The 15062-nt window shown below is 43.8% G+C and overlaps 1 protein-coding gene across 8 annotated transcripts in view; it reads left to right on the top strand.

Moving 5' to 3' along the window:
- CACNA1D (calcium voltage-gated channel subunit alpha1 D) overlaps window positions 1-15062 on the top strand; it is a 350522-nt gene that overhangs the window by 301731 nt on the left and 33729 nt on the right. For all 8 annotated transcript variants that reach the window (XM_074199181.1, XM_074199185.1, XM_074199184.1 and 5 more), the window contains 5 exons: window positions 203-362; window positions 1084-1211; window positions 1340-1436; window positions 3312-3414; window positions 5723-5824. In XM_074199181.1, the coding sequence (XP_074055282.1) occupies window positions 203-362; window positions 1084-1211; window positions 1340-1436; window positions 3312-3414; window positions 5723-5824 (590 nt within the window). The remainder of the gene's footprint in view (window positions 1-202; window positions 363-1083; window positions 1212-1339; window positions 1437-3311; window positions 3415-5722; window positions 5825-15062) is intronic.

The following is a 15062-nucleotide window of genomic DNA, read 5'->3' as shown; positions in this document are numbered from 1 at the left end:
TGTGTCTTATTTAGTTTCAAATTTATAATTTGGATCTGTTTTTATTTCAAATTAATGTCCCTTAAAATCATTGATCTTGGATGATACTGATTTAGACATAGATATAAATATATATACAGAAACACACATATTTGTTTATTTGTGCTTATTTTTGTAATCTTTTTTCTTTCTCCACTTCCCTTTCCCTCTCCCCCCCCCAAAGGTGTGCAACCGGTGAGGCCTGGCAAGAAATCATGCTTGCATGTCTTCCTGGGAAACGCTGTGACCCAGAGTCTGATTATAACCCTGGAGAGGAATTCACATGTGGCAGCAATTTTGCCATTGTTTATTTCATCAGTTTTTATATGCTTTGTGCTTTTCTGGTAAGTCACTCTAGGACTCTAGTTTGTGGCAAGAGTGATTTTGAGCCCAGGCACTTATGGTTCCAACTACCCTGGGCTCTGCCCCTCATTGCCCCAGCTGCCAACAAGTGAGAGCACCTGGGGAGCTTTCTGCTGGCCTGCACTCCTACCTGACCTTTGCTATGAATGAGATCAATAGAAGAAACAACAACTTCCAGACATTTCCACAAATCGTGTTGCTTTTGTTCAGGTGACAGAATAGGCGTGGGAGTGAGGGTGGAGATATCTCCATCATCCTTCAGAGCCTGGAGAAGGTGAATATTAAGAGCATAGCTCCTTTTGCTCCCATGTAAGATCATACCATAGCTGTCCTGGAAAGGTATCCCAGAATCTCAAAGGGAATGAGAGCCTCTGAGCTCCTCAAGTGGTCTGGGCCTGGTGGGACAGGTTGTGCAGAAATGCTTCAACTAAACCCTCCTGCACCATGAGCTCAAATTCCTTAGCTCCTCCCCTCACTCCTCCATCCCCACTTCAGGGAGGTTGAATAAGCTTTTCATTGTACCTTTTACCACCCCCCACCAGATGATAGTAGACCGTGATTCATCAGTGCTGATTGGAGGACTCAGATACTCTCCCTTGGTCATATGGCTGTGTCTTTGAGACCCTTTCCAGTCTCTTCATACCACCCTAACTGAAGTCTCTCCCCTTGTATTCAAACAACCTTATTTTTCCCCATGCCTAGATCATCAATCTATTTGTGGCTGTCATCATGGACAACTTTGATTACCTGACCCGAGATTGGTCTATTTTGGGTCCACATCATTTGGATGAATTCAAACGAATATGGTCAGAATATGACCCAGAAGCAAAGTAAGTGTGCAGGACTTTTCTGTCTCCCATGTTCCTGATAGTGTATGGCTTGCATGTTCTCCCTGCCAGCCAGGGCTCTCTCAGAGGTGTCATGATACTGTCACTTTCATGGGGTGTGTTTGTTTCAGAGGAAGGATTAAGCACCTTGATGTGGTGACTCTGCTTCGACGGATCCAGCCACCACTGGGGTTTGGCAAACTGTGCCCACACAGAGTAGCCTGCAAGGTAGGTGCCACACTTGGTGCCCTCTCTCCTGCTGCTTGGGGAATGATTCTTCCTGTCCAGGCCCTGGGTCACTACCTGGATGGGGATTGAAACCTCTTGATATATCTCTTTTGGAAGGACTGGGTGACACTTGGGCTGTGTGGCCCAGAGGGAAGGTCTGGGCCCAGTAGGAGGATGACCTCAACTGAAGGAAAGAGAACTTGCCCAGAGTGAATGGTTTCCCAAGGATGGTGGCTCTTAGGAGCCAGGAAATTCCCTGGTGAGCACAAGATTTTAACTAGGGGCTTTCTGGGTACATTTCCGGGTTCTATCCTCTGTCCCATTCACATGACTAGAGATTGATTGGAGAAAATAAAGAGGATTGGAACTGAACCTTTGATTCATTTGTGTAGGGATTTCCTGGGTGAGAAAGCTCCCTTCTCCACAACTTCACCCTAAGAAGCCATCTAAAAGACAAGATGGATTTTTGAACATGACAAATGGAGAGATGTGTTTTGCTTGATTTGGCCCATATTTGTTCCAAGAACTTTGTTTTTCCAATGGGAGGGAGTGGATAGGGGAGTTTAAAAAAAGGCAGCTAGGTGGCACAGTGGCTAATTCACTGGTCTTAGAGTCGAGAGTTTGAATCTAGTCTCAGACACTTGACATTAATTAGCTGTGTGACCTTGCGCAAGTCACTTAACCCTGATAGCCTCACATGAAGGCCATCTCCAGTCATCCTAATTCATATCTGACCACTGGACCCAGATGATCCTAGAGGAAAAGAGGCTGTGGACTTAGCACAGCCGCCCTCACTCCAATCTAATTCATGTACTTGTCATGGCATCACTTCCCTGATTTCATGGTCTTTTTGGAGGATAAAGGACAAACATCATCAAGGGAGTAAAAAGAAAGAGAGTCCTTAATACATCTTTTTAAAAACTGCATAAAAAATTTATGTATGCCCTAAGGACAGCTCTGAAAGTTCCATTCTGCCAGAGCAGAGATCTGTGGGTTCAGTTGTTCCACTATCTCTGTCAGATCTCTATCACACAGAGAGATGACCATGGTCACCCACCTCATGACTTTCTTAGACACAAAGATAGGTTTTGTCAGCATTTGAATTCAGGTCTTTCTGAACTGGTTTTTTAACCACTAGTCAGTGTTGCCTTTCTAGGCAAGAAAAAAGAAAAGTGAATAATATGTAAAAATGTGTCACAATATAAAATCTGGATGAAATTAAATATAAACTGAGCATGTGCACAGTGAAGGAAGCATTTTTATGTTGGCTGGAGCCAGAGGACTTCGGTTCAAATCCTGCTTGTACCACATAGCATCACTGTGTCCTTGGGTACCTTTTGCCCTTTCTCTGAAGCTCTGTTTTTTTTAATATGTCAAATGAGAAAGTGGACCATTGGCATTCAAGACTTGTCCCAAGATCCTCTAAATCTGTTCTCCTTTGTCAGAGAGAGAAAATTAGCAAAATTTTTGAACTTAATGAGAAAATGATTCTTAGCAAACATAGGCTTAGAGTCCTATGACTCCAAATGAATAACCAATAAGAATGTGTGACAGTAGGAGTCATGAATAGAAATGCTGCTGCCTCCCAGTTCCCATGAAGCATCAGGCCAAGAACTGTCCTCACAATTTCCTAAGGTACTGGGTCTTTTAAAGGTGATAAGAGTTAGAAAATGGGACTCCAGATGGCAAGTCAGGTTAGGAACCATGTAGAACAGTGAGCAGGCCAGTCACACAATATGAATTGGAGCCAGAGCCTTAAAGGGCTCATGGAGAAGTGGGAAGGCTAGGTCTCAAATACTACAGCCAGTGGCCAAATCTGGGGTGATAGTGTCCATGATATTGCTTCTATGAAAATATTTGTCCTTTCATTTGCAGAGATTAGTGGCTATGAACATGCCTCTCAATAGTGATGGAACTGTCATGTTTAATGCCACACTCTTTGCCTTGGTTCGAACTGCTCTGAAAATCAAGACAGAAGGTAAATTCTTGCAAGGCTGAAAACTGAATGAATGGAAATGAACGGTGATGGTTCAGATTTGTATTTCTTTCCCTAGAAGCCTTTCAAAATTTGTTCTATACAAGTGCTCAAGACTAGAAGAAGAGAAGGAAAGGGAAGAGGTGCCTTTAAAGTTCTTTCTCCTCCTCTTTTTTCTATTACTTTTATTCCTCCTCCTCTTCCTCCTCTTTCTTTCCTCCTCCTTTTCTTCCTCCTCCTTTTTCTTCCTTCTTCTCTTCCTTTCCTCCTTTGTCTCTTTCTCCCCCTTCCTCTTCCCCATTCATCCTCCTCTCTTTTCCTTCCCCTCTTCTTCCTTTGCCTCCTCTTTCTTTTCCTCCCCTTCTTTTTCCTTTTTCTCTTCCTCCTTCCTATCTCTGCTCTTCCTTTCCTTCCTCTTCCTCCTCCTCCTTTACTCTGGGCAGAGAAGAAGGGAATCACAAAATTTCAGTACTGGAAGGGTTCTCAATGGCCATCTAATCCGATCCATATGAGGAAAAAAAATTTCCTCTACTCTCAGGATCCTTAATGAGGGGGAACCTACTGTCTCTTGAGGCAGCCTGTTATCCTTGTAGGAAACTTTAATCATTAGAAAGTTTCTTCTCACATTGAGCATCAATTGCCCTCTTTACATCTTCCCCACTTTCATTCTGGTTGTGCTCAGTCACACACCCCTACCCCTGCTTCCCCAAGATGGACGAGTCTTAACTCTTGTCTTCAAAATCAGTTTTCCAACAATGTAAAGACTATCAGACTGCCTTCTGTGGGGGGTGGGGGGACGGAAGTGAGAATTGTAAAATTCAAAATTACATAATTTTTTAATTTTAAAAAAGCTAGCTTTCCATTTCTTCCTAAGGCTTCTCTGACACATATAAGACACTCCTCCTTAAACAAATCTCCCTGTTCTCACATGATATAAATTTAAGACCTTTCATCTGTCTCCTTATCCTCTAGACACTTTCCAGCTTCAGAGAGCTATAGCCCTCTTTCTCACTAAGACCAATTTCTCTATAGGGGAGAGTGACTGGGGGGGGGGGTTCTGAAGGGGAGAGTGACTGGGGGGTTCTGAAGGGGAGAGTCACCTGGGGGGGTTCTGAAGGGGCTTCTGGCAAATGCTTTAGCTGAGACTTGAAGGAAGAGCAGGGGTATCTGAAGGCAGAGAATTCCAGACATGGAGAACAAGTAAAACAAATGAGCATCATTGGAAGAAGAGCCCCTTAGGAGAAAACCCATGTCCTCAGGTTATAGAACTTAGGAAAGAGTGTAGGTTATTAAAAGACTGGCAGAAAAGGGAGGGATCAAGGGATACAAAGCTTTAAGGGCCAGGAGTCCCTGGAGCTGCTGGACTGGGAGGGAGGGGAACATAATCCAAGCTGCCCTTTGGGAAGTTCCCTTTGACAGCTTAATAGAAGGTGAATGGATCAGGGAGAGCCCCCCTTTCCTACCAGCTAGTACAGTAGCCAAAGCCTGCCTTGACCAGGGTTTGCATCAGGCCAGTGCCGGAAGGCACCAGAGGTCTTGGTAATAAGGGAGCAGAGATAACACCAGGCTGTGTGTCCAGCCTGGGGTGCTCTTGTCTGTAAGGGGAGAAGTCAGGAAGAGGGAGGGTCAGGAGGAATCCATAGGCCCTGGTAGAGTGGACCAAAGCATCCTGGTGCCACCCCACTCATTAAACCCAAACTCTTTTAATTTTTTAAAAAATTTTATTTTAGTCAAAATTTTTTGATTTTTGATTTTTTAAACTAAACCCAAACTCTTAACTGAGTAGAGGACGACAAGAACTAATCCCAACCAAGAAGGGTGACTGTGGGCTTGCTTCCCTACTCCTGCCTAGAAGCACCATCACCAGTCAGAGGCTGAGCTCCTCAGAGAAGGCCCAGACATTTGGGGAAGTAGGGTGGTAGGTCATGGCCAGGCCTGAGGTTGGGGCATGAGGTTAGAGGGGGGCCAGAGTCTGCTAGCTTGAGGTCCTGGGTGCCAAGGCAGGGTTGCAGTCTGCCTAAGAAAGGGAGAAGCACGAGATGGATCTGCCTGGATTACCAAGGTGTCCTTCAATAGAAAGATGGGAAAGGGCAGCGGGAGTTGGAGAAGTTTGGTTTTTATCCTAGCAGAAATAGAGGCTGGCAGTGAGTTTGAACAGGAGATGGGGAGAACCTCAGGAAGCAAGACAGCCTCCTAGAGTGGCCTTCAACCAGCCTGGGTGTGAGGAGCTGAGGGGACAAGTCTAGAGGAGGGGTTCATGCCCATTTCCCCCAAGGCACTGCTGGCTTAGGATGCTCTTGCTTTCTTTCAGGGAATCTGGAACAGGCAAATGAGGAGCTCAGAGCAGTCATCAAGAAAATCTGGAAAAAAACCAGCATGAAGCTTCTTGACCAAGTTGTCCCTCCAGCTGGTGGTCAGTGCATTCAGTTTTCCACAGTGTGATTGAGCTCTGTGTTTGTTATCACGGTAGCCAGGAAGACAGGCCATGCAGAACCCCAGAATGCCCAGTCTTAGCCCAGAAGCCACTAGGTCACAGCCAGCAGCCTTCCCAATGGTGCACTGCGGCCTTCAGGCAGGATTTACTTGGGAAAAGGTGAAAACTATTTTGGCCAGGAGGAAGAAGAGGGACACTGGTCTTCAAAGGTAAAAAGGAAATGAAGACCAGGTATCTGGAAAGCAAATTTTCTTCCTGGTAGATTAGCTAATGAGAAAGAGAATGATAGTTAAAGATAGCTAGAAGGGTGGGGAAGAGACAGAGAGAATGAGAGTGACAGAGAGGAAGAAAAAGAATGAGCGAGAGATAGATGGGGAGAAGGGAGGGAGAGATAGATGGGAAGAGAGAAGGCAGAGACAAGAACAGAGCAAATAAGGGACAGAGATGAGTGACACAGGCAGGGAGAGAGATAGAGAAAGAGAAGGGGAGACAGAGGCAGTTTCCCAAAGGATCAGCCATCACTTTTGTTCAGGAAGCTGAAAAATGTTTTTATTTGCCTGTTTGCTTCCCAAGGAAGATAGACAGCTTTACGAATTTAAAATGGTATTTTGGTCCATGTTCTCACCAAGAATGAATGTCTTCCCATGTGTAGACAGAACATCCCCTTCAGTCTGGGACTCAAATAGAAACAGAGCTAACTCACCCGCTTTATCTCTTGTTCCCGGCTTTATAATAACTGAGCAGATCTTTTCTCATATTTATATATACATATATATTATATAGAGTGTATATATATATATATGCATATATAAGATATGCTTCCATTTTCTTTCCATGGCACCCAGAGTCAGAGCAAGGTGGTTATTTTTGACCTGCTTTGTTCCCGTTTTAAAGGTGCAGGGTCTGTTGGTTGTCCCCAGGGAGCTCCTGTGCTCTCTCTCAGCCCTGGTATTGCTTGTAGCTGACCTCACTTTCAGAGTGATGCTGGGCTCCAGCTGGAAGCCGCCTCAGCGGCAGCAGGTGACCCTCCATGCCTGCCCAACCCAGCCCAACCTCATCCCCTGCGTGAGCCTGGCCAGAAGTCATCTTTGCTCTTACCCTTCCAGATTGCCGCTCATGCCTGGCAGGACTGCCAGCTTACAGCTGGGGAGGATGGGCCCCTAAAATGGGAAGGAAAGCACAAGGCCCAATCTTGAGAAAACAGATTTTTCACAGAACTGATGCTGCACATTTAAAACAACCTCCTTGGTTTCAATTCCATCCCCTTTGCCTCCCTGAGTGCTCGCATGGCCTCAATGAACTGCTCTCTTTAACTGTTGTAACAATGTGCTTAAGCTCTCTCTGCAGCCTCTGTTCCTCTCAAGTCTCAGTCTTTCCGAATATTCTGAAGCAATTCTGTTTTAGGGTGGTGGCATGGAATCAGTGTTATCTCTTGCCAATTTATTCCCCTTCTCTGTTTTCTGCTGTTCAGATGCATGCGTCAGAATGGCCAGCTGGGCCTACACACAGACACTGCTCCCAACCAAAGGACTCTTCATCCTAAGCTTTCCCACACGTTAACCTTTTTCCACGCTGAACCCATTGCAAGTGACTCAAATCTCTGAGTTTCACTTTCTTTCAATTTGACAAAGGCAGAGAAGTTCATAAAATTGGTTTGCCATCAAAATACTTTTAATTTTCTCCTTCCTTATAGATGGTTTGCGTAGAAGAGACCTAGGAAGGGTTAACTTCTTATGACCAGGTTAAGAATGCCAAAAGTCTTTGTTCTACCTTTGTTTTTTTGGGTTTTTTTTTTAGGTTTTTTGTAAGGCAACTGGGGTTAAATGGCTTGCCCAAGGCCACACAGCTAGGTAATTATTAAGTGTCTGAGACCACATTTGAACCCAGGTACTCCTGACTCCAGGGCCAGTGCTTTATCCACTATGCCACCTAGCCGCCCCTGTTCTACTTTTAAGGATGTCTCCCCTTATGAGGGTTACCAATCCCCCCCCACCCCAGAAAGATTGCATGTGAGAATGTAACTGAGCTGTAGCTAGTCATACAACATTGGATTTGTCTCTGCTTTCTGAAGACCTGTAGACAGATGGAGGTAGAGTGCCCTATTGCTGAGATGGCCAGGGAGAGGATAGTTACAAATTTACATAGACAGATTTCCTTGAGATTAGCCCCTATGATCCCACATCCCCTCAAGAGATCTATGTAATCTCAGAGATGACAGTGGATAAGTTGGAAGGAAGTGGCCTTAGGCCAAGCTGGGAGCTGCAGGACCTGGGGGAGCTTCCAGATAAGCTGAGATCCATCTTGCTACTCTGATGTGACTTCCCTTTGTGTTATCCCAGGGCCATGTGACTTCCTCTTCTTCTGATGCTCCATGATTATCAGAGAGCATGCATGGCAATACTTAAAGCATGCCTTCTTATAGAAGATGAAATTTAATTGGTATTTGAAGGAAGCTAGGCAAACCAGGAGGCTGAGATGGGGAGGGAGAGAAAGGCATAGCGAGACAGACAGAGAAGATGCCCAGAAGCAAGAGAGAGAGTGTCCTATTTGTGGAGCAGTAAGAAGGTTTATCTTACTAGAATGAAGAGTAAATGTTAGGGGGAGGGGGGAATAAAGAGGGAGGAAACTTAAGAAGTAAAAAGACTGGAGAAATGTAGGGTTAAAGTTGGGGTTGGAACACCAAACAGATGATTTTATATTTGATTTTGGAGCTAATAGGGAATCATAGGAGTTGAATAAATAGGAGAGTGATGTGCTCAGATATGCTCTTTAAGACGATCACTTTGGTACCAATTGGAGTGACTTGAGGCAGGGATTTTAATCCAAATGTTACTTCAAGATTACAGGCATAAAGAGATCAGGGCCTGCACAATGTGACTGGCAGGGTCAGTGAAGATAAGGGGGCATATAGAAGAGATATGATGAAGGTAGAGTTAACCAGACTTTGGCAAAAGATTGGATATGGACAATGAGATAGAATGAGAATCAAAAATGACACCAGGGTTTGTAAGCCTGAGTGACTGGGAAAATGATGGTGTTCTCCCTAGTAATAGGAAAGTTAAGGAGAAAGGAGGGTTTCAATGAAAAGATAACAAATTCATGTTTAGATGTGTTGAGTTTAAGATAGTTGTGTGATCCATTCTGAGATGTTCAGTAGGCAGTTGAAGATATAAAACTGAGGTAAGAAAATCATCAGCATAGAAATGCTAATTGAATCCATGGGAGAGGATAAGATCACCAAGTTAAATGGTACAGAGGGAGAAAAGAGGGCAGAGCTCTGGGAGAGATAGCCACAGTTAATGAGTGGGAGCTGCATGAAGATCCAGCAAAGGAGATGGAGAAGGAGTCGTCAGAAAGGGAAGATTTGAAAAAGGAAAGAGGGGTGTTCGGAAAGCCAGAGAGAAGAAAGATCACGGGAGTAAAGGGTGATAAACAGTTAAAAAGACTGCAGAATGGTCACAAAGGTTAGAGATTGGGAAGTAGCCATCAGACTTATCAAATAGGAGATCATTGATGACTTGGTAAATAATCAGGTAAATGATGAGAATTAAGTAAAGAGGAAGAGAAAAGGAAATAGGAGTTCTGTGATTGTGAATGGCCTTTTAAGGTTAGCCCCCCCCCCAAAAAAAAAAGGAGAAGAGATAAGATGACAGCTAGGAGGGGATGGAAAGATGAGGAAGGAGTTTCTGTGGATGAAGGAAACATGAAGATGTTTGTAGGTAGGAAGGAACCAGCCTATAGACAGGGAGAGACTGGAGACCAGTGGGAAAGTAGGGACAATAGAGACTCATCTGCTGTATGAACTGGGCTCACATGTGCATTTACAAGGATTTTCCTTGTAAAGAAAAGGGTCATCCCTGCCTATGAGACAGGCTGAGAGAGGAGAGAGTGGTTTCTAAGTAATGAGAGGAGAAAGAAGGAAGAGGAGAGAGTTCTCAGCAGATGGCCTCAATTTCTTCAGTGAAGTTTGAGGTCAGGATCTCAGTTAAGAAAGTTAGAGGGGGAGAGAACTGTGAGAGGTTTGAGGAGACATGGAAGGGTTTGGAAAGCCTGCTATAGTGAATCAGAGATGTGAAAAATATTGAGATTAGGAAGAGAAAAAGAGAATGAGTGGTTGTGGACATTTGGGGTGTAAGGTGTCTATGGGACATCCAATTTGAGATTCAAGACTTGAGGCTGGATCCAGGTTTGAGAGTCATCTGCTTGGAGATGGTCATTCTATACTTGGGAACTAACAAGTTCACTAAGCAGAAGCACATGAGGAAATAACCTTAGGGAGATATCAGTGGTTAGGTGGAACTACTTGGCTGAAGATCCAGCAAAAGAGACTGGAGAAGAATAGTCAGAGGAAGAAGAACCCTAAAGAAAAGCACCACAAAACCTAGAGAGAAAAGAGTCCAGGTTGAATCGAGGAGAGGGTGATGGATAATGTCAAAGGCTGCAAAGAGAAGATTGAGAAAAGGCTATTGGATATTCAATAAAGAGATCACTGGTGACTTAGGAAGAGATCTTCAAGTCAGGCTCCTCCTATACATGCTCTCTGCACTCTCCGAGGAAGGTCTTCTTGTTGGAGCATATATTGAACTGCTCTTCTCCCACCTTGATAAGAGTCACCTGGTTCTTAAGTGATTTATAGCTTCACATGGCATCTGTTTACATATCTCAATCCCAAAGTTCAAAAAAAGCCATTTGTATTATATAACAAAAGCAATAAACAAAAAATTATCAATCAACAGCAATCATGGCAAAGGGGAAACATGTTCTCGCTGGATTATTATTTGATTTGAAGTTACGAATGAAAACACTTCTAAACTAGCTCAGGTATAATCTTAAATTAATAATTGCTCAAATGGCCCAAAGTCCTAGGCGCAGGGAAAGGCTTTGTTTACTTCTCAACTTCACCTGAAAGAATGAAATTTAGAACAGAAAGAGATGAGTAAAGAATACAGCTATCCAAAACCAGGATAGGGAGACGGTGCTTTCCATAGCCCTCTATAACTACAACCCTAGGGACAGCCTAATGGTCAAACAGCCCCCTTGGCTTGGTTGTATATGGTCACAATTTTCCATTTCGTTGAGTACTTAAGGAAGATTTGTAGCCTTCCTGCTAGAAGGTATACAAAATTCAACTTTGCTGGAGACCCTTGCAGAAATCAAAAAGGAACAGACAGTTCCTTTCTGGCCTTGGTGCCCTCTCTGGACTCATTGACATCGTTAATATTCAGAATTTCCTTCCCAGCATTTCAGATGGCCTTCCATGATCTACTCCTTCACTGGTGCAAGTTGAAGTCTTCTCTGTGTGATTCTTGTCAGTACAGAGGATCTGTCCAGTGCTTCAAAGTCCTTATTGATCATTTTGTGAATCCCAGGGAGGGCCTTTGTTCTTGCTGCACAACTGGTCTCTTGCCATTTCTGATCATTCATTTACAACATATCTTTGTGGTCATAGCTTGCTTGCAGGTTGATAAAGTCCAGGTCTTCTTATAAATACAATTTATCTGTCATCTTTTGAGTATCCCCAACTTTGGTTTTGGTTTTGGAAATCACGATGTTCCAGAAGAATATTACCAGAAGAATGTTGGTGTTAGAAGGGTGGGGTTTGGGATCAGGGAGACAATTATAATAATAATAATAATAATAATGAAAGCTCACATTTATCACAATAGTGACAACTTCATGTCATGAACAGAAAGCAGGCCCTGATGCCAGAAAGACCTTACACCTCTAGCTGTGTGACCCTGGGCAAGTCGTTGCATGCCCAATTCACCTCTCTAAGATACCAAATTGGGGAACAAATGACAGTCTGTATGGGTAGTGGGAATGCCTTTCCTGGACCAATGAAGTCACAGAAATACAGTGACAATAAGAATGATTGCTGTGATCATGCCCTGAGCTCTATTGTTCATCCCAACCACCCCAAGAAGGATGTGCTCTAATTGTGCAGATTTTCTGAATGAGGATGCCAAGGCTGAGTGCTCGAATGATGGACCAGAGGTCCCATGGGTTTTGAGGCAAGATTCCAATTCAAGTCTTCCTAACTCCACGTCTCAACTTGGATTCACCAGGTCATGCTCCATTGACATCAAAGTAATTTCCCACATGCAACCCAGACAGTTTTCTTCCTCAGCATCCACCAGCTGTGTCTACTTCCACCAGAAGCACTCAGCAGGGGCCTACCAGGCTGGCCAGTCACCATTTTCCACCCCTGGATTGGGTCATTTTCTTGGACTTGATGCACTCAGGAGACTCTCTATAAAAGAAAGGACCTGGAGAGCCTCACCCTCTATCTACAGCAGTGTTCTTAGCTTTTCTTGTGTCACCTAGCTACAAAAGGGGATGCAGAAGGTAGAGACTGGGCTGGACTTTGGGTCTTCCTGACTTTGGTGCTTTATTCATTGTCCTGGACCTGGAGTCAGGAAGACTTGACTTCCAAACCAGCCTCTAACACTTACCACCTTGGTAACTCTGGGAAAGTCACTTACCTGCTGTCTGCCTCTGCTTTCTCATCTCTAAAATGGAGATAATACCTGCATCTACTCCCCATGGTTGTTGTGATCCTCTCCAGATCAAATGAAATAATATTCATAAAGTGCCTGGCACTGAGTTGGCAAAGAAATGTAAGCTTCCATCATTATTATTTTGACTATGACTATGACTACGACTACCTTTGAATGTACATATTCTGTGTGATTCGTTGTTTATTAGTTATTACTGGAAGATCATCAAAGAAGTGATATTTGTGTTTGCAGCTGTCAAGGAATTGTCTTGGACCTTCATGAAGCAAGAAACACACCTCATTGGAGGATAGCCCTCCAAGATGCATTGGTCTCTCTGGTGTCCAGTGGTTTTTGATAGTAATTGATGACTGATAGTAAAAGAGCAAGCAGATGATATTTGGGAAATATCCTAAAACCACCCCAGAGTTTCTCTTTGCCTCCTTCTCTGCCCAGGGAGCTCACATATTCACTGTATCTTTGAGTCACTTACATGAACGTAAAGATGGAAACTCTTGTAGAAAAACCTTCATGGCAGCATGCTTTTTCCTGTTTGATATTTTCATCAAGTGTGCCCTTAAGAAGTGTGGAAACAGGTTTCCCAAAGTGTTTTGAAAGTTGGGAAGGTCGACGAGTGGACAGGTGTGTGGTTGCCTCAGGGAGGTTTTTTTTTTTCAGTTACACCATCTGTTGATTTTCATTCTTGTATATTGGTCTTCAAAATTGTTTTACCTTCATCAAAGATCTCTTCTGGGGAGACTTGATTTAGTCCAACTGCTTTTTTTTCCTTAAGTGAATTTCCATATTTTTATGTTTATAGATCACAATAGGGTTGAGATCTTAAGTGAATTTAGAATTCTTTCTGACAAGGGAAAATAAAATCTCTCAATCAACAATTCTCTCCCACCTTATATCTCTTCCTTGACTTGGATTACTTTCACCCCAAAGGAGAGCTTGACTTGAAATCCAAACCTCACTTCTTTGCCTCCTTCCCTACCATGACCAGATCTCTGCTTCAGTTCAGCAGACCGTATAGGGTTTGAGCCACTGGAAAAAACCCAAAGGTCAATATGGCATTATTCCTGTGCTAACGGAACTTACAATCTTGTAAAGAGAGGATAACCACGATCCCCCAAAGTCGTAATAGCAAATTCTTACTCCAGAGGGCCCAAGCAGGCCTTCTTCTCTCCAGATCTTTGCTTCTCTCCCCTGACACTCTCTCCTATCTTGCTAGTGCTTTGGTTTGTTAATTCTTCCAAAGTTCTGTTGGAGCCCTGCCACATCTTGTGCTCATCTTACTGGCTTCCATGACCATAAAATGATAACACTGCATTTACAGAACTCTTTCAAACTTTACCCTGTCATCTATTTTGACATAAGAGAATGATTTGTGAATTCTGCTTCCTAGAAATCCAGCCATGACTCTGCTGCTTGGGAACCAGGATTCTACTAAGAAAAACCTGGTTCCCTAAGATGACTGTGGACTACTGTCTGGAAGAGCCTCAGCAACTATACACCTAAGGAGGCCTGAAAATTAATCCTGCCATTCCCCCCAGGGCCACATTGGCTAATTCAAGAGTCAAATCAAATCCTACGAAGAGCACAGGTCTCAGACTAGATGCTGGTCTCTGTGGGTCTCCAAAGTAAACAGATCAGGAGCCTTTGGCACTTCACTTGTTTCACAAATGTCCAAGAGCTGCTGCCTTGTCCCAGGTCATAGAGAGACTCCCTCAGCCAGGCAGCAGGTGGTGAGCACATCCAGAGGGTCAGCAGAGTGCTCCAGCCTCCACCAGAGGCGTGCAGTCCCTCAGAGAGGAGGCCTGAGGCTGAAAATACTGGTCAGATTTCAGATTGTTGAGTCAGCTCAGGCAAAATCCTCCAGGTCAAGGGCTAGAGTACTAGCTTGAGTGTGTGCTTAATATGTGGATGAAAGAAAGGTTGGGAAGATGAAAGGTGTGACCATATCCATGATCGTAATGGGCTTTTTTCATCTTAAACCTTTATAGGTTTAATAAACATTTTAGCATCAGATCATATTTAGAAAGATTTCTCAAGGTAGATGAGGCTGACATTTCTCCTTTTAGAATCACAGAGTTTAGAAAAATTATGTTTGGAGAAACTTCATTCTGTTCCACAGATGACAATCAGGAGACACAAATCAGAGACAGGAATGCACATAATTCCCTTTCCCAAGGAAGAAGCTTTGAACAAGAAATGAAGGTTAAGCAACCCTCAAGGATAATCCTAAGGGTTGGAGGCAGTGCTAGAGAGTCAGGGTCATGCAAGCCATGAGCATGAAAACTTCAAACATGATTGTGGTTCCCTCCACCTTAGCCTGTCATATGGGAGCAGATTCTGTATGGAATGTCAGTCAGGACTCCAACCATGGGTGTGCCAACCATATCGGTCACATCAGGTCATAGGAGAACCTCCAGAGATCCTATATTTAGAACTGGAAGGGACCATGAAGGCCAATGCCTCTTCTAGGGCAAAGGAAGCTGAGACTCAGAGATGAAGTGAGGCAGCCTGCTCCAGGCCACACAGTGAGGGAAGAGTCAAAGGCAGGATTTTAACCCTGGTCCTCTGGCTTCAAACCCAGCACTCTCTACACTACACATAAATCCCACTGAGATTTATTTCTTCCCATAGAGCATGGATCTGGCTTAATGGTTATTTTTCTAGTTAAATGTTCAGTTCAATTGAACAAACATTTATTAACCATC

The sequence above is a fragment of the Macrotis lagotis genome, chromosome 8 (genome assembly GCF_037893015.1).
Source record: "Macrotis lagotis isolate mMagLag1 chromosome 8, bilby.v1.9.chrom.fasta, whole genome shotgun sequence".
Taxonomy (NCBI): Eukaryota; Metazoa; Chordata; class Mammalia; order Peramelemorphia; family Peramelidae; genus Macrotis; species Macrotis lagotis.
Note: the sequence above shows the minus strand (reverse complement) of the source record. Positions and strands in the feature narration are given on the sequence as shown.